We start from the raw sequence: 19,829 nt of genomic DNA, 5'->3' as shown, positions 1-19,829 counted from the left end.
TTTAAGGCCTTTGGTCTGATACCACACTGGAAGGTTTTGGCTATCCAGAGACATTGTTATTAGAGAGCTGGCCCTATTTGTGTGCTTGTTGAGGCTTCCTAAAAGCACCTAGCCTTTCCTAATAGGTCTATCAATCATGACTTCTTCCCCCTGCCTGCCAGTTAGTTTTATTTTTCATTTTCAGTTTTCTGAACATGTCTGGTGCAGAAGTAAGACTGTGATTTTCCAGATCCTCTGCAGAGCTCTTTAAAACAGACACAACCAAAAATCCTTGGCATTTCTTATCTTTTCTCTATTCAGTCCTTCTACTTCTTGTCTGTCTGTCATCCAGCAGACTGACTGGCTGGCCTCTGGTCAGGTATGTGTGGAAAACACATAGTTTTTATCTGTAGAAATTTGCTTCATCTCTTTAAAATCATAAACAAATATCATATTTAACTTGGAAGAATTTGTGCTGTTTTCTTCTTTTGCACACATTTTCTGGTTTTAGAAGATTTTTTGTTTGTACAATAAGTCAGGATTAAAATCAAGCCATTTAAAGGACCAAGCAGAAGTTGCACTGGCCAAAGACTTTTTTTTAAAGGTGATATATTTCTGTTCTTACTCAACAAAGTTGAGTTACTGTTCAGTTATAAAGTTACTATTTAAAGTTTCATGCTGGTGACATGTCCTAATCCCCATGAGGAAACTGAAGTTCCCCATTGCTGCCTGTTTCCTAAAGGCACAGCCCATCTGTTCTCCCAAAGCAAATCACCATTCCTGCTTTATTCTGGTCCGGTGGAGTAGTTTTACTACTAGATTTTTTCTATTCTGGGTTGATACAATTCGTTTATCTATCTCCTTTGAGTCTTTTTTTTTTTTTCTTTAGTATGTAGTACTATTCCTCCCCTTGAGTGACCTGGCCTTTTTCTGTGTGCCTTGTTCCCTGGAGCACTGGGTGGGGGGGGAGAGGGTCTGTTCTGAATTTCTGCTCATTTTTTCCCTACCCTTCATCAGAAGTTACAGAATTTGGGATTTCATCCAGACTATCATTCTTGGGCTTTATACCACTGAAAGTCATACAGATCATGCTTGCCAGCTTCTCCCTGGGGTGATACAGAAATGGCTGTTCTGGATTAGACCACCCAGTGTCTTACCTGTGACCATGACCAATGCTAAATGCTCAGGGGCAAGCTGGAGTTTGGAGATGGTGGGCAGTGCCATTTTCCTGGAGTGCTCTCTCAGCACTCAGTCACTTTCAGTTCAGTGATTTTTTTTGGTCAGAGATTTTTGTCATCATATTCAGTTGTCCTCCACTGGCTGGTGGGGTTTTTTTGCTTTTGTTTTTTTTTAGATTTTTTTTCTATGAATTTGTCCAGTTCTTTGGACTCAGTGTAAATCCTAACCTCCACTGTGTCTTGCAACAGGACCTTACACAACTCCTCTGTGCTTTGCATTTATTTCAAACATGCCACCTGTGAGAGTTGCCTGCTGCTGTTTCCTTAACAGATTGGAAAAAGTGGTGAACAGTTATTTTTTGTTCGGCTTCTCCATGCGGAACTTGGTTGTATAGGCCTCAATCATACTGCACTTCAGCTTGTTCTGCATAAGAATCTGCCTCCCAGCACCTGGTGTGCCACTCTTGCACCTGACTGTCAGGTCGCCGAGCTGTTCTTTCACCTCACAAATTCCGGGGTCTGCCTGTCAGCTCTCTGAGTTGACTCTGCAGCCTTCCTTTTCCTCTGCCCAGTGGGTGGGTATTCCTGGTGCAAGAGGATGGGATACCACCATCCAGTGAGGAGACAGGATCATTGCTAGCCACAAGGTTTTTTCCCCTCCTTGGTAGGAGCGCAGTCTGAAGGTAGGAACATATCTGAAGTTCTTCTCTTCCCCTTCCCCAAACCCGGATTTGTGCAGTTCATCCATGCCTACCGTGGGAAAGCAATACATTGCTTCTGAGGACCATGAGGTGCGTGTACATCTGTTCAGAGGTAGGTAGCTGTACATGCTACACTTGAAGCAAACTGTAGCCATCTCACCATTCTGCTGTGCTGCTGCCTCCTACTCAGCGTCCAGACTTTTTAGAGGTAATGGAGAGCAGTCAGTGGGTAGGTAGTCTGTTGTTTCTCTCTTCTTTTAGCATAACTTTTATTTCACTTCTACGGGTAGGGACTAGGGACTTCATAGTCTTCTTGACATATAGCTTAAATTCTTGATACGTGTTCTGCTCACTCGAGGGAATGGTGTAGCTGTCTTTTACCTTCATATAGTCATCAGTGCAATGTTCATTTTGAGTGGACACTCCATTAAATTATGTGGTTTGTTTCCCTCATTTCAAGAAGAAGAGAAAGTTGTTTGTTGCTTGCTTGCTGAAGTACCTCAGTCAGAGAACAGAAGTCACCTTTGTGGTGATGTTGTGTTAGGAGACTTAGAGCTTTGTGGTTTAATTACATCTTGAATTATTTAAACAGAATCTAGATGCATTAGACTCTTAAATTTACTAGTTTAGGGGTTATGCAAGTAAGTTATTGAAACTAACTGGTTTCTTTAAACTTTGCTTTCCTTGAAAATAAAAAGTTGGCCTCAGGCAGAGTTACTCCACTGCTTTTAGGCAGAAGTGGCTGAATCCTGTGATCTCATGGAAGGCCGAGGGCTTCCTACTGTGGAAACAAACACAGAGTGCAGCTTGACTGAAGCTGAAATGGATCTGAGGTACCGCTCCTTCATTGTGCTGGCACTTGCATTTGACTGACTCTACAATGAACCAGTTCAAGGAGCTCTAAGCCAAGGAAATAATCTTATTTATTAGGAAGAGGAATAGTTTTTCTGATGGTACAAGTCACTGAACTGACCCATGGTGAAATCTTGTGCAGGAGTTCAGAGCTGGCAGGAGAGAGGGCAACTATTTCTCTTCATTGCAGGTAGGTTTTTAGGTTGGCTAACCAGGAACTTGAAGCTGTGGATCCAGGATCAGCGTCTGTCTGTAAGCTTTGGAGGAGGGAATGTAGGTAATGTGATGTAACAATGCTTCTGTTGAATCTCACCTTTCATTTGTTAGCACCTAAAATGTGATTTTTTTTTTTGTTTTTTGTCATTGTTTTTGGTTTTAATAAAATCTGAAATAGCTAAAGCATGTCTTTTTAAAGGTTCCAAACCTTGATCGGAAAAGAGCAAGAGGTGCCCAGCCTTGATCTGAAAAGAGCAAGAAATCTAGAATCCACCATCTCCCTTGTTCTCCTGTCCTTAAGGAAAACTCCCATGAAAAACTCATTTGCAGTTGTCAGGCTTTGGCTTCTAGCCGAAGATGAGCTAGAATGGAAGAACCCTTCAGTTTCTTACATTTTCATTATAGGGAGGTACTTGTGCACTACATTCATTTGCTTTTCAGTGTGTCTTTTGGATAAGATACATGTATTTTAAAGAGTTTAGTTTTCAAGTGGCTGGAAGGCATCTTTCAGTCTTTTTTCAGCTCCAGCTTTTTCAGTGACTATGAGGCATGGATGCTGGCCCTTTACCGGACTCTCTCCCCAGTTCTAGGCAAGAACAGAATTGCCTCCCTTTTTTTTGGCTTCTTTGTGTAGCAATGCTGTGCTCTGTATGCATGAGTTATTCATAGATGTCTGAGCATGAGTTTGTTTGTATTAAGAAGCGTTTTGTGGAAGATGCACACTTTCTTTCTGCTGTTTACCATGTCTAGAAAGAATCAGGAGCGGTTGCTTATGAAGCAGAGATGAGGCTTAATGGGCTTTGTCCATTGAGCTAATAGGAAAAAAAAAAAGAAAATGTGAAAGGTGCAAATGCAAAGGGCAGGTAGTCAAGTATTTTCTCACTCTTGCGACAGTTGATGTGATGGAAATGGCAGGAGGCATTTGGGTTCTAGGACTCAGGGCTACCTGGTCACATAGGTCTCTGCAGCCTATTTTCAAGTTTGATGGCAACTTGAAACTGGTATTTTTAGTGTGGTTGTTGCTGCTTTTGCGCAATAAGTTTTCTTTAACTTTGCTACCTGTGTTTCTGATTGTGATGAAATGATACATATTTTTTTTCTCCCTTCCAAACATCCTAGGCTGGACTTGAACCAGTAATTGTTCTATCTATGGAGTATTATTTAAAGCGTTTGCTGGTAGCCAGCTTACTCTGGCAAGTTGAGCACAGAATGCACAATTACTTATTTCAGGTTGAGATCAGTTTGAAAAATTGTTACGAGCGTTCGCCAGCTCACATACAAAATTTAGGTTTCCATTACTTTATTACACCTATGAATAGAATTAAAATTATTTTTACATTCAAATATGACATAAGGTTTATGATGCCTTTTTATAGAAACACATTCTGACCATCTGTGTTCTCTAATAGGAAATTCTCAGGATCCAGTTACCTGGCACAGCACTGGCAAATTAAGGATCAAAGTACAAATATGGTTTATTACAATGAATCTGCCCTGAATATCACATTTTGAAGATTTTTTTTTTTTTCCTAATAATGATATTCAAGGGATTTTTCTGTCAAGCCCAACAAGCTTGTGTAAGATCTGATAGCAGAATGAAAAGACCCATGCCTAAGTCATAGAACTGCTTAACTCAACAGATAGGAAAACTTATGGATGGGAAATGATTATTTGCATGGGCTGGGAGAATGCAAGCAGATACTGACAGTTGTGGACTAGATGGCATTGTTGACACATGTGGAAATGGCTTATGTAGAAGCAGTCCAAACCAGGTTGTAAAACTCATCCATAATCTTAGTAACACCATTTCTCCTTGGAAACTGACTCAAACAGCAGTGCAGAAAGAAATTAAACAGGCTGTGCTTGCATATACAAGAGTCTTCATATATCTTTCTAGGATGTTCAGGCATAGAGAGATACAGGTGCAGGCCACAGCCATTATCCGCCTTGATGTTAATGTTTTCTTTGTTAATATTATCTTTAGATATTAACTACAAAGCAAACAAATTCCTCTAGAACTGTAGATCCTTCAAATAACAATGAAATTTGAGCTTCCAATCTAAACTCAAGTTTTACACCTCTGGGGAGTTTTGTCTTTGAGAAAAAAAGCTCAGGGAACCATTGAATATGGTTGAGAATGCACTGGGATTTCCCAAGGGTGGAAGAAAAAGTGGGTCAGCCATGAGGATATCACCTTCGGGCAAGTCACCAACTGTCTGCAAACTAAAAAATGGTGAGGCTGCAGATCAGAGAATGACACTGTAGATCTGCAGGGGGCAGAGGAAGGTTGAACATGTTCCCCTGAGCATACTCTAACCAGTGGGGAGAGTTCGTTACAAAAATGGGAAAAATGGTTACAAAAGGGCTGTATAGAGATGATTTGAGTGACTAACGGTTGGCATGATAAAACATTTTTGTCAGTCCCAGGAAATCTCTTCTGTGTAATTACAAACAGAATCTCTACTGTGATCAGCGGTGGGCTTGAGGACTGCAAAAATTTGTCTTAGTCTCATTTAGTCTGATATAACGTATCAGTGCAGCAAGTGGCAGTTGCCCCATTCATGCTAATTCTTATTCAATTTCAGAAAGCGCTTGGCAACATGAAGTCCATGTGGCAAATCTATAAATATGTGGTTTTTTTACCTGCAAAATACCCCATCTTGCAGAATTTGAATCAAAATACCAAATCTCTAATCAGGACCTTACTGTTACGTTCCTAACCTCTGAATATTTTTTGACAAGTTTATTTAATCCTTGATAAATATGGTTACTGCATCTATCATAAAATTATTTGAATGGGTAAGATGAGCACCGTTTTCCCTGGCATGGAGGTTTAAAATTATTGATCTCAGGCTGTGTGCCCTGTATGTAACCTATTATATTAGGTTATTAAAAGACCATTGAGCAACATATGTTATCAGTTTGCTGTATGGTTGAGTTGGTTATTCAAGGTAAAATACTGTTCTCCAAGAATAAGGATTTGAGGAAGATACTGTTGATGATAATTATGAAAAGCAACTTGGAGTGTCCATGTATTGAAGGAAGATGAGTAACAGGCTCCCCACAAAAGCACTCTGCAGGGAGAAAGGAAAGGACTCGCCTAAGAGGGACACTTCACATTACCTAAAGATCAATTAAACAAACTGGTCCAGGATTGGGTGATGAAAACATACCTCTGTGTGGTGTTTCTGGTGGTGTCATGTGTAGATTGAGTCTGATACCATAAGTATAATCTCTGTTTAGTTCTTGCTTTTATTCAGATATATTTGTTTTGGCTACCAGCAGGCTTCTCAAGCTTTACAAGTAGTGATCTATATTGACTTTGCAGGTAGATACACTTAAGCTGCAGTTAAATGTTTGTTGTAAGCAGACCATAATGTTTGCCTGTTAAATTAGTAGAGGTTAAGCTGGTTATGCTATTAGAGGGATTTCCTGGTGTTAGATTTAATTTTCTGCTTGGATCAGAAATTGGAGCAACTCTGTCAGAGAGATTGGTGGAAGGTAATAGACTTTCCTCTCAAACTCTCCTGCTCCCTAGTTTTTAGCTTTGCTGCTGAGATGTAGTTGGAGAGGATTAGAATTGCATAAACTGCCAGTAGTGCAGGCGTGCTTATCTGGTGTGTGTTCCTAATGATTTGTTGTCATAATTAACTGTGCTGATTCTCCCTGTAGATAGGTGGTTTTGGCACAGAAATCACTGGTGTGTCTGACTGCTCTGTAATGTATGTGAGTACAGTCTCTGGCAGTATGAAATTATGTGTTTGGGGGTTTTGTTTGTTTTGCTTAGGTCGTATGGTGTTACTTGTAAGTCACTGTGCAGGCAATAATACATTCAGTTGGCTGTGCAACCAGGTAGCCATAATAATGCTGTCAAGGTGCATCTGTTATCGTATTAATATATTTATGTATGTTCTGTTCAGTGTAGCCTCATGTTAGCAGAGAATCCAGACCTGTCTGTCTTGATTGCAGCTTTTTTTGGGGGTGTTTTTTGTTTTGTTTTTTTCCCCAGTCATAGCTACATCACTCCTTAACGGTCATAAACCTTTCAGAGGTGAAAAACAGTCCCAGTATCTTGCAACCTCACCTTCAGATGTTTTGTTTTTTACAGAAATGAAATGCTGTGCATAGCAAATCCAGAATTTCTAAGGCTGATGCCATTGCATGCCTATGAGAAGAGTATGTCACAGAGGAGACTTTAAGCTGCAGCTGCTAGGAGTTGAGCCTACTCTCTAAGCAGGGTTTGCCACAGCAGGGGCAGGCGATGAAGGAAGATATGTGTCTTCAAGGAACTATTCAGAACCTTTCGAGCTCCTGCTGTCAGACCTACCCTAACAGCATATGACTTGTTTTTAATTGCTGTTTCAAGTTCAGCAGGAGGTATGATGTATTTCAGGACTGAGGGGCTGTTAGTCCAGTGCACTGTGTTTTTTTAATCAACTTGTTTCCTATACTGTCATATGCATTTCTACCTTAATAACAGAATGCTAGTGCATGGTACAACTTATACAAAGATTTAAGTGGGTTTTTGGTAGTTTTAATGTGAGGGATTTCATTTTTATAATTGGTATTGTGTGTTGGAAGCAGGTGATATCTGTAAAACAGTGGGGTGCTCAGTGCTGCCTTTAACTGAGCCCCAGTTTTGCTACATGGTTGCACTTGGAAACTCCACTGGTTTTCTTTCTTACTTCCAAGCAGTCTCAATCCTACTTGTTATATTCTCCTCTTATTCCCCACCGCATCTGTTTCATTTTGGCTTAATGGACAGGGAGATTGATCTGATTTCTAGACTGCGGTTTGCTGGGCTTACTTCTTTTGTTTTTGCAGATGTCCAGCTTTGTCTCACCTAAAAAGCTGTAGTTTGCAACAGCTCTCTAAAACACTGTTGGAATCTGCTCTTAAAGTGAATCCCGTGTTCATGGTGGGGAATTTGATCAAGTAAAGAGGGTCATGGGTACTCCAGTCTAAATAAACTTCACTTGTTCTAATTGTTCTAATTTGTAGGCTTCCAGAGGTGAGGATGTGCCCTGAAATAAAGTGGGATATTGCAATTCCTCCACAGTGAGATTAAGACACTTAAGATTATCCAGGACCTTTAGTAAGATGGTGAGAGACAGACCTCCATAGCTTTGTTCTGCTGTTTAATAACCACCCTGTGTCTGAGTTTTCAACCTGATGTTTGTTTGAGTTTGGCTGTATTTTGAGCACTGCTACCACAGTATATTGAGACCGAGGTAAGCTAACATAGGAAAGATCTCAACATATATGTTAGGAATTTCCACAGGGAGTGCTCCATATTTACAAGTTTAATTTTAAGAGTGCTATGATCCTGTAAAATTAGGAAATAATTTTTCTAGTAAAGCTGTTTAAAATGTTGCTTGCATGAAAGAGGATATTGTAAGATAAGTAAATGAGTGGTGTATATGAGACTTTTTGATTGTTTCTTTATTTTTTGGTCTCTGGCCTCCTTGAAGGGATAAAGGAGACATATTATATACACACTACTACTTCATCTGAAAGTAACTGATAAAAATGCAAGTCTGGCCGTACTGAGTCATACATATCACAGGTCCATTTAGGCCAGTCTATCTAGGGTAGAGAATAAGAGTAGGGAAAACATGTAAAATGACTCTGCAGAATGCTCTTGCCACCTGCAGTGATTTGTGAATTGAAGGCTTCCTAAGCTAAAGATGGAATATTTGTATGTAACTGTTTAATGGATTTTTTTATTATTCTTTTCAGTGAATTTGTCAAGTCACTTTTTGAATTTATGTAAGCTTTTAGCATTTGCAGTGAAAATTTCTTCAGTTTAACAACTTCTATGAAGTTACTTTTGCTTGGTCTAGTTTGTCTCCTGATGAACGCTGGTGTGAATGAGGCAGATGTGTTTGATGTAAGACTCTGCCACACTTTGCAACATCAGGCCTCACACTGGAATTCTTGCAGACTTTCCCCCTAAGTTACTGTTGCCTATCCCAGTCATGCTTCTCTGCTGGTTCTTGATTTTTATGTCAGCTAAATAATTGCTGCTATAGTGCATCAGATTTTTGTAAGCTGCCTTAAAAATAAGGAGACAATTTACTCACGAGTGCTATTGACTGGAATTGTCTTGATGCCAGACAGAAGGAACAGCTAGCAGAGCAGCGTGTCAGAATATGTAGTGGGGCTTATTAGCCTGCTTAAGCATGGGTTTGGGGTTTGTTTTTTTTTTTTTTAAAGGCCAAGGCTAAACTTATAAAACTATAAAGATTCTCCAGTATGGGCTGGAAGACAGCAGTATGCAAGAGCTGATTTCACACTTCATGCTGAGTTTGACTAAGAGATGGGATTTGGTCCAGTTGTTGTCACTTTCTTTCTCACAGCTGCTTTCATTTCTGCTTCACTTGCTATTTCTAGGAAGCCAGTTTTGCAGTATCTTAGGATTGCTCAGCTCTCTTGCCTGTCTTCATGGGAGAGGGGTACAATCATTTCTTGACATCCTGTACATTTCCTGCAGGAAAAGACAGTCTGAAAGTTCTTGTCAGTCACTATCTTCAAAATTATATATCTTTACATTCTACGGTCTATACATTTTAAAGCTAAAAGTGATGCAGATATGTCAAAGTTCATATGCTTGGTCACCCTTTGAATCAGGAACAGCTTTACTGGAGTTCAAGAGAGATATAATCCTTCCATCTCTCCTCCAGATCCCCTTAACACCGCTTAACATTTAACATGCAGAAATGATGCTCTCTGCTGTGTGTTGGGGAAGAGATGGTAGTGCCTTACCTCTCCCACACTGACCATTCTTTACCACCTCCCTTTTGTAGCTACATTAGCAAATCCAGCTCTAGCAGAGGGCTGGCTGCAGGCTTTGATGCTAGTCAAACAATATTTACACTATATTTTATTGATGTAGAAGGAATTACAATAATGCACAAGTTAAAAGCATCATTTAAATGTACTTATGTTTTTCTGCACAAAGGTAATTTCATCACTTCTTTTGTCCTTTTCTTTGTGACACTTCTGGACATCTAGGTTAACATGTTACATCTTGCCATGGGTGTAGGCAATGCTTCAGTGTTACTCTGGTAAACCCTTGGTCCATAGTCCTGAGCATGTTTCTGCAGTATTAGTACTGCTTCAGGAACAAATTTTGGTATGTTAACACTGCTTTGTGCTGCTACTGTGATCTAAAACAGCTTGAAATTTGTCTTGGTCTGTAATTAAATTGGCTTTTGGTTTGGCTGCATCACTCTGGCTATACGGTTCTGTAATTCCATATTGCCAAATGGCTGCTATTCATGGTAGTGCCCAGGAGGATTTTGTTCTGATTCAAAGCCAGTGAAGATTTATGTGACTCCTTTAAATAACAAACATGTTATCTCTGTACACATGTATTATAACATGGATAAAGGAAAGTGGAATAGTGCCCCAGGGAAAGCAGTTCTACCTTGCCTGGCTTTGAGTACTCATTGACTTTCATGCTTTGTCTCTCCTCTAAAATTATTCCTTGGGATTACTTTTCACCAGTAGCCACCAGACTGAAATCTTATTATGCATTTTCATCGCTAATGCGTACATCATGTACCATACTTTTTAGGTGTTTTGCTTCAAAGTGAAAAACAGCTCATGGCTGACTTTCTCTGGAAAAATCCTAAACTCCTTTCTATCTGTTTTTGTTGCTACTACCACCCCATGTCCTGGATCTCTAGCTGCCTTTTATCCCCTGCAATCCAGAGTCTGCATTGAGCTGTACTTGTCTTCATGAAGTGATGCCAAGAGACCTTCAAGAGTAGAGAGGGGATACCTGCCTCTGTACCTGTGTGTTAATGTTGGTTTTTTTATATTTTTGTAATGTTGAGTGTTTGGGACAGTCTGAAATTAAATTACTTTTATTTAAATAACAAAAGAAAAGCCAGCCTTAGAAAAGATTTTTACGGGGATTCTCTCTCCTGTGCAGCCTGTGGTGATGTGCAGGGAGGCTGGGTGCGCAGCATATGGAGAGCTCACTGGTAGCTTAGGGGTGGTCAGTTCAGATGTTCTGGTGAGCATAAAGGAGCATGGGAATGGCATTCGACTTGCTCATTAGGAAGAAGATGCACAAATGTTGTGCTGCCAAACACAGCATGTACTTTCTTACTGGAGAGCTTTCCAGTTTCTTGCTTGAGTACCTTGGTGACTGAAAGGGCTACTACCCCGTACAGGTGCAGGACTCTTTCTATGAGAATTTGGAGCATTTTGCAGCACCTTTCTTCTGAATTTCTTTAATATTCAGTTTCTTCTTATTTCTCTTCTATCATTTTGATTGTACTTTAGCAGATGTTGGATTGTATGAATATTTCTCAGCAGCCCTCTTACTGCATTAGTCTACCACTCCTGTTTTCCATGTAGTTATCTTCTACAGCTAGAATGAAATGTTTTATGAAGATCTTTTGAGGAGATCTCTTTGAGATCCTTTGTTCATGTTTTGTTTGATCATCCTCTATGTCTTGCACTTTTGACATACTTCTGTCTGTTCCTTCCTTGTGCACACTACATGCTGGTCACTTCTTGTCCTTCCTTCTCAGTCCTCTTATTGCTAGGGAATGAGCTCTTTTCTCTACTTGAGCTCATAATTCACTAGTGACTTTGTTCCTTTTTTTGAGCCTGAAGAAGTGTGATGGTTGAATGACCAGCTCTAGTCTTTTTTTCTAATTTGGTATTTATGTTGTTAATATTACTATTAGTAATGCTACAGTAACACTCATTTTTAGAAAGGAAAATATTTCATATTTTGGGGGAAGGACGATAGAACTGCCAAGAAAGCTAAATAAAAGATCCATGCTTAATAAAAGATCTGGCCTACTACTAAAGCCAGCAAAATATCTTACAGGAAGAGACAAAATGCATTAGGAAGATCTTTTATTAGTCCTGTTACAATTCATTTTCTTCCAGGAAAGGGGAGTTAATGTGTATCTGAAAGTTATTTTTGTAGAAGAATTATACCTAAAAAGCCTCTAAATAAAATTAATTTCAGCATAGGCTATCTGGAGCTCCCTATAAAAGCAGGAAAAAGGGACATGAGGTAGAACGCAAACACTAGGAACAAGATATCTCTCTGTATTTTAATTTGATCATTTTTAGCACTGTGTGTATGCAATGAGGAGGGATAATTTATACATGGCTGAAGCCCTTTCTAACCATCCCCATCTTCTTTGCTTGGCTGTTCATCACAGTGATAGTGTCTGTAATCCTGGCTCTGTAAAGGCCCTTCTACCCTGTTCAGATGCTTTTAGGCTTATTGAATGCAATACCTGGCAAACCTTTCTGATTTGTGTTGGATGTCGTCCAATGAAAACCATAAAAACTGCCTATGTAGCAACTGCTCTGTTAAAGCAAGACCTTTTTGCCTGGTAACAATAACAGCTCTTGCAGCTTTTGGCATTAGATTCTCTTTGTCTTGTTGGCTGTCAGGCCCAAGAGCACTAGATTCCTGCATGGTATAGCCGGTAATTGTCACCCTTTTAGTTTGTGCTGCTGACTTGAAGCATGGTTGCGTCTGCCATGTTTATGCATGGAGTGAGCTCAGATGTTCGCAAGGTGAGTTTGCCTTATTTCCCAAGAGACTGGTTCTGATTTAGTCATAACGAAAACCTGTGGAAATGTAACATATACTTCGGCCGTAACCTGTACTAATTTGGTCATTCCTTCCCCCTGCCCCTTTTTTCCCCAGATAAATGGCTCATTTAAATTGGGAGCTACTAAAATACTCTCTGGCTGGCAAATGCAGTGCCTAGCAGCAGTCATCAAGGACGAACCAAACATGAGTGGAGGAGGGGAACAGGTCGACATTCTTCCGGCCAATTATGTGGTCAAAGATCGCTGGAAAGTGGTGAGTAGCTTCGGCTTTGTGATTCCTTTGGTGGCCGAAACAGATCTCCTCCTCCTGTAGTAGTATAGAATCTTGTCTAGTTAATCCCAGGCTTTGTCAAGCAAGTGAAGTGATATGGTTTGACATGTTAGTAAGATACTTCAGGAAGATGGTTAATATTGCTCTAGTGTTTTTTAGACTGTCTGGTATTTTTAGAAAGCTAAACCTGCCAAGGATTTTTAGGTAGCACTGAACTGTTGCAGCAGGCTGAGTCATCTTTTAGTAAGAAACTTAGATTTCAAGTTACTGTGGCAAAGAATGCTACAGATGTGCCTGTAAATAAATTGAATTACAATAAAATAATTTAAAAGCAAATGTTTAAGGTTGGAATGTCAGCTACCTCGAAAGTCAGAAATTCCATAATTAGCTTGGTGGTACGACTTCTGTGTAAATTTATTAGGATACTTCTTAAAATTACATCATCACATGTTAAGAGTTTTAGTTCTTCGTGGGACAACTGTCTCATCTGTTGTGCAAGCTGGATGGAGTACGCTGAATTAGTAGCCATTTCATCTTTTATGTATTCATTGTGTGGCTGCAGATCGCGCTACCCATTTAAATTTATGGCATGAGTTTGCCATTTAAACTCAGCTCTTTGTGTTTCTTATTGCTGTAGCATCTGTGTCAGATATATATATCAATATTTGGTTTTATTATTCATGCTTTTACCAGGTGTTACGAGAACTATTAGCTTGCTTTTACAGACAGGGTTTCAAATTTAGTTATATCTTGATTTTTATTATTTTTTACAGACTACTTAATATTTATGACCAAAGCACGACTCTGGTAGACATTGTGGGCATCTAGGCATGCTCATCACTTCTATAGATTGGACCTGGCTGTCTTGCCTTAGGCAGCCAGCAGATGAGCATGTGATCAATGATGGCTTGTGAGTGGAGACTTCAGCAGCTTGACCACAATCAGGCAAGAATGCTGTGGTAGAGACATGGGGAGAATCTCATCCTCTAGACGTGTTTCATTGCCACCAGATTTGTTCAGAGGGTGCAGTTCCTCTTATGTTATAAGGCTTTCTCTTTAGTCATAAAGTGAGGTCTCTCTGGTGGTGGGGAAAGTACCATTATATTATCACCTCAGTTAAAGAAACTAGAATATAACACATGAAAGGATCATGTACCTTTATACTTCCTGAAATTCTGTATGTGTTTTCTGAGAGTTTTTGTTTTCTGGCTTTAAAAGCTTTGTTTTTAAAAAGCTGAAAAAAAAAATTTAAATCCCATGTGTGCCACTGTGTCCATTTTTAACTTGGTTTACCAGCAGTGTCTGAATCATTAAACTCACAGCAGGTGTTGCTAGTTTGAACTGCAAGTGATTTGTAGTAGTAGCACTGTCATTTCTCTGTACTAACTAGCTCTGGTACAGCTGCCCTGTGGGTTCTGCAGTGGGCTGTGAAGAACAGAGGACTAAAGAGACTCAGGACTCTGAACTCACTTCAGTTTCAGGCTGTGGATAGGTTGTTTTCAACAGCCTACTTCAGACAACATACTACCCTTTCATTAGGCTTGCCTCATGCTTCTATCTCTTTGTTGCCCTGGACAGTTACACCTTGCTGTGTTCTTGTTACTCCCCCATTGCCTGCCTCTCTTCATACTAGCACTTTGCTCATGCTTTCTCCACAGCCTTCACTTTTCTGTCTGGCCTATCCTTGAACAGCCTATTTATATTTAAGCAATTCAAACTGCTCTTCATTCTCCATGTTTCCTGAGAGCAGATGGAGAATCTCAATTTTCTTTGTGATTAGATACCAAAATGGAGAGAACCCCTATGCCCCTCCCAGAGCTTTCTGGCACAGCTGAAGGAAAGTCTTGCTGTGTTCTTGCAGCTCTGGGCTGGAGCATATATACTTGTTTTGGCAGGATGATACATTTGCAGGTTAACTGATGTATAGGACTTGAAACATGCTCTGTTCTTATAGACCTCTCAGAAAATACTGCTTGCAGCTTTTATCTGACCTCCCTGCACAAATAGAAATTTCCTCAGAACCTACAATTTGGTCACATCGGTGTGTGTTTTTTGCAAAGCTGAATTTAGAGGCTCTCCTGATACTAAGCCATTGCTTCAGGTGCATGGTTGCAAATACTCATTCTTCTCCATTCTCCTTTACCCTAGCTAGCTTTGGCTTGTATCATTCCTACTGTTACCAAACTCTGAGTTTCTGCTTCATAGTCAGGAATGCTAAAGCTTCTGTAAATGATGGGAGTATTTTTTAACACAGTCTAAACAAAGTAACTTTGTTCTTGGAAACTCTTAAGAGTTCTTAAAAGCACCAAAAACTCCAAATAAAGCCTGAAATATGCTCAGTTATGCTCATAGGGGAACATTTCAAACTAATTTTAAATTTGGTAGAGGCACTAAATGTGGGATTCAGTGACTTCATTGTTGCATGAAACTGTGACTGGGGACTGCTAGAAGCTCTACCCACTAACTTTGCCTTAGAAAATATAGAAATGCGTAGCTATATTGTCAACAACAACTACCTCTAACTAGAGGAATAGCCTTTTATGTTTTATAATGTTGGCTCACAGTAGTCTTCACTACTGCATTGAGATATTACCCCACTTGAAGGCCCTGAAAAATTACATGACTTGCTAAAGGGTGTAAATAGCAATGAGAAATTCTATTTCTCTGAGTAGAACTGAGAATTTGGCCTTGTGCTAGCTAAGTTGTGTGTTGTGGCCCTTCACTGAACAGTCATTTCTGTCCCCCACCCAAGAAGCGCATATCTTTTAGGCAGGCCTTCTGTGCTGTCCCCTTGCTGTGCTTGATGTTAGTGTGGGACCAGTCAGAACTGCAAGCTGTATGGGGCTCAAACTAATCTGGAAAAAATATAAAATACCTCTGTTGACCCAAGGAAATGGATAGCATAGGATCAACTGACAAATGAAAAAGGGAGTGTACCTTAAAGTCAGCATACAGCTGTAGCATCAGTAGTAGCATTTTTTTCTTTATCATAGACCTTTCTGAATCTAACTCATAGCATGCAAGTCAGACAGTCCAAGCTTTGCTGTGGGTGATGGATCCTTCTCAAGCAGATGTGTGGCATATTTATGTGATGCTGGGCTTCAGCTGCCAGTAGGTTTTTTGTGTAATTTATCCTCCCATTGTGACTGTCTCTGACTGGGCATCTGCTTGAACCTTGTAGTTCTTTAGTGCTGGCATACTTCCAGTATTGAGACAATTTCTAATTTTAGATCATTGTAATGTATTCCTTGAATTCCTTTCCTCCTCCCCTCCTATATGCTGGCTGACAAAGTTTTGACAAATGAAGATGTTAGTTCTCTGCAGTTAGCCTGTTGGTAGTTTGTTTTCCTGTTGCTCCAAGTCAGTAAAGTTTGGCTGTCTGACAGCAATGATATTTTTGTTGTTATTTTTGGAGAAAGGCATGGACAGGGACTGCTTATGCTTTTTATCAAAACTTTTGGACTCGAAGAAGTATTCTTTTGAGTCATCATTCTTTACTTGCAGATATTTTTGATGCTTTGACTGGATGAAATTTGTACAGTACTGGAACCATGTGACTTTTGCTCAGACCCCAGAGGGTGACTTGATTCACATGTGCTCTGAATGATGCGAACTGCTTTGTTCAGGGGAGGGAATAAAGTCAAACTTGTACTTGTTTTGAACTAGGTATAGCTGTTAAGGCTGAATGGATGTATCTTTTTATTTGACCTAAACCCTTTGTGTTGGGAATTCACAACTGAGACTTATTAGTAAGACAGAGTTGGCAGCTCCTGCACTGAGCTTTGAATACAAGTGGTGACTCTTGGACACACGTATGCTCTTTGGTCGGGTGCAATCTAAGCTTTGGTTTCTTCCAGGTTTCTGAGGTTCTTGAACTGAAGTTTTGGTTACACTTGTCCTTCTCCTGTTTATTTTGGAAAGCTTGCCAGAAGCCCCACAAACTTTTGTGGAATCTTTACCTTGTCTTGGTTGCAAAGGCCATTTATGTTTCCAAGAAGGAACTTGGGACAAGGATGATGCTTTGTCAGTCTTGGGGCCTGTTTTGCTCTCACTCTGTGCAGAATTGCTTTAAGTGGGCTTTGACAGGTCTTCAGGTGATTTAGAATGTATCTTGTTGACTTTACAGAATTTACAGAATCATCTAGGTTGGAAAGGACCTTGAAGATCATCTAGTCCAACCGTTAACCTAGCACTGACAGTTCCCAACTATACCATATCCTTAAGTGCTATGTCAACCTGTCTCTTGAACACCAACACGTCCAGGGATGGGGACTCCACCACCTCCCTGGGCAGCCCATTCCAACGCCTAACAACCCGTTCTGTAAAGAAATACTTCCTAATATCTAGTCTAAACCTTCCCTGGCTCAACTTGAGGCCATTCCCTCTTGTCCTATCACTTATTACTTGGTTAAAGAGACTCATCCCCAGCTCTCTGCAACCTCCTTTCAGGTAGTTGTAGAGGGCGATGAGGTCTCCCCTCAGCCTCCTCTTCTCCAGACTAAACCCCCCCAGTTCCCTCAGCCGCTCCTCGTACAACATGTCCTCCAGACCCTTCACCAGCTTCGCTGCCCTTCTCTGGACACGCTCGAGTCATTCAATGCCTCACCAGTGCTGAGTACAGGGGTAAGATCCCTTCCCTGTCCCTGCTGGCCACGCTATTGCTGATACAAGCCAGGATGCCATTGGCCTTCTTGGCCACCTGGGCACACTGCTGGCTCCTGTTCAGCCAGCTGTTAATCAACACCCCCAGGTCCCTTTCTGACTTCTACTAGATTGACTTCTCAGTTCATGCCTGTTTTATATAAGTTAGTTTTCCCTTGCGATCAGGATAACTCCAGTCCTCCTAAGCAAGTTGAATGGACTCTGAGAGTTTGGTGAATGTAAGTCCACTCTTCCTCACCTGTTGTTAAGTCAGATGAGGCCTCCTAGCCATTTCTGGATAAAGTAGCCAATTGAGTTAGGCTGCAGGAGTTGCAGGCTTGACTATACAGGTGTTCCTAAAAGGTGGTCACAGTAGTCACCCTTCGACCTTGTCAACATTTAAAGCCTGTGTTTTGCTGATTAGGGATACCAATTAAACTCAGACACCAGATTGAAAAGAGCAGGCGTATTTTACTAGAAATAACTAAATAATGTAACAGAATAATACAGAAAGCATACAGTAAGAAAAGACAGAATAGTGCACTTAAAGCAAACAGGAAAATGCAGGGTAATGCGTCAAATCATTACTACCAGAGAGAGAGAATAGTGATTAAGAAAGATACATCGCCACTTGCATACATTACCATCATCCAGATCCGCAGATGCTGGGGAGCCCCAGTTACAGCGAGGATTTGTTGAGCCTTTCCCAGCAAGTGGGAAATCCTACACGGTGCGTCCACCCGTAGGTGAGACACCCAAAGTTGCTGTAAGCGGGTCCAGTCTTGTATACCCAAAAATCGCAAGCCAGAATAGCTGGCACCTTTGTTTTAACCGGAAATATCTGGTTTCGATCTCACATTAGATTCGCCCAGAGCCTGGCCAGGGCTCAAGGGAGAAGCTAAGGGAGTTTCTCTGCTTATCTAATTGGATTATGTGCAAGGTCTCACATCAGGCCACTGTGCCAGACAACTGTCTCCATGACCCTGTTATTTTATCCACACAGAAAGAAAGATAAATATGCATTCAAGATAGCTACATCTTCCATATGTATTTCACTAATGATTACATACTGAGTTAGCAGCTTCAGCTCAGGGCCTGTTGTTTATGCTTCAATACACATCAAAATAAGTGGTTTGTTATAACTTAGTATAATACCTATTAGGACAATGGTTATCAGTTATAAAATATACAGGATTCATCTATAGGTCAACTCTGGCTTGAGCCAGTTGTCCAAGCCTTAGCACTTCAGCCTGTGGGTCAGCTTTGACCCTGCCTGAGTTCACCATAGGTTGCTGGCTCTCAGTTTGGTTCTTCACTCTGGATTCAGAGCACATGTTCTTGTTCCTGACCTTGGCACCAATCCTGAGACTCAACCACTAGTGCCTTAGTCCTGGAGCATTTTTCTGGGAAGGTCTAGTCTTTATATTATACCCTTGAAAGGCAGACTTTGTTTAGAGCACCAGTGTCTTATACACTTACTGAATAAAAGATGAAATTTGCAATTGAAGTATATTTGGGGGAGGGGGGTGTTCCCTTGATTTTTTTTGAACTGTCCCTCTGTGAGTACTGATTTCTGCTTAGTGGGAGGGTTTGGGGTTTTTTTTAATAGATTCTGGAGGATTGTGCTGCAAAACTCTTTTCAGGGTAAATCTGAAATATTTCAGGATATTTAAAGGAGTCTTCAAAGGGAGCCATCTGTGTCCTGTGTAACTTCTGATACATTCAGGGGGGCTTTTGGATGTGACTTCCCCCATCAGGACATGGCTGTTTTGTGTCGGTAGTCCTGAGGGACAGTCCAGTTTGGGGAATTCCTGGAACCCCCTAGTTGGAGACTACCACACTGAGGGATCAAGTAGAGTGGCTTTTCAGTAACACTTTACTCCAAGGGCCTCATGTGTCATGAAACCTCTTAGAATATGGAAGAAGCACTGCAAGGAGCTGTATGGTTGTGTGGCCATTAGTGGGATGCTGAAAGAACTGAAATCATGTCTGAGGTGCGGCTTACGTAGTTTTAGCTGTCTGTGTGCAAGTCCAGATACTTGTGTTTGATTGGATGAATTGTTCACTTGGCTTCACAGGCTGTAATGGAAACCTGGACACCCAGCTCACATACAGGCTTGTGCATTTAGGTAGAATGAATCCTGCTGGTGTTGTCAGCCTGTATCCCAGTCTTAACAGTAAATGGACTGGTGGAAGGTAGGAAACAGGATGAGAAGAGAGTATTCCCAGAGCAGTGAGGCTTAGCAGACTGGTGATTCATGAGTTACCACTTAGGTGATTCTTGTTAGATGTTCCCTTCTCTTTTTTGACTTTGTGTTTAATGGTTTCATTATTTGTTTATTTTCTTGAGTGGTATATGCCCGTCTCTCCTTTGTGTCCAGCAGAAGGCTGTGC

General features: G+C 40.7%; 1 protein-coding gene across 3 annotated transcripts in view; it reads left to right on the top strand.

Annotated features, from left to right (window-relative positions):
• TTBK1 (tau tubulin kinase 1) overlaps positions 1–19,829 on the top strand; it is a 124,862-nt gene that overhangs the window by 4,508 nt on the left and 100,525 nt on the right. For 2 of the 3 annotated variants that reach the window (XM_074864173.1, XM_074864172.1), the window contains exons 2-3: positions 7,928–8,029; positions 12,618–12,776. In XM_074864173.1, coding sequence (XP_074720274.1) covers positions 8,027–8,029; positions 12,618–12,776 — 162 coding nt within the window. In that variant the 5' untranslated portion in view covers positions 7,928–8,026. The remainder of the gene's footprint in view (positions 1–7,927; positions 8,030–12,617; positions 12,777–19,829) is intronic. The other variant, XM_074864175.1, reaches the window with a different exon arrangement.

The sequence above is a fragment of the Strix uralensis genome, chromosome 3 (assembly GCF_047716275.1).
Source record: "Strix uralensis isolate ZFMK-TIS-50842 chromosome 3, bStrUra1, whole genome shotgun sequence".
NCBI lineage: Eukaryota > Metazoa > Chordata > Aves > Strigiformes > Strigidae > Strix > Strix uralensis.
The sequence above is the reverse complement of the archived record's forward strand: the minus strand, read 5'-3'. Positions and strand labels throughout refer to the sequence as shown.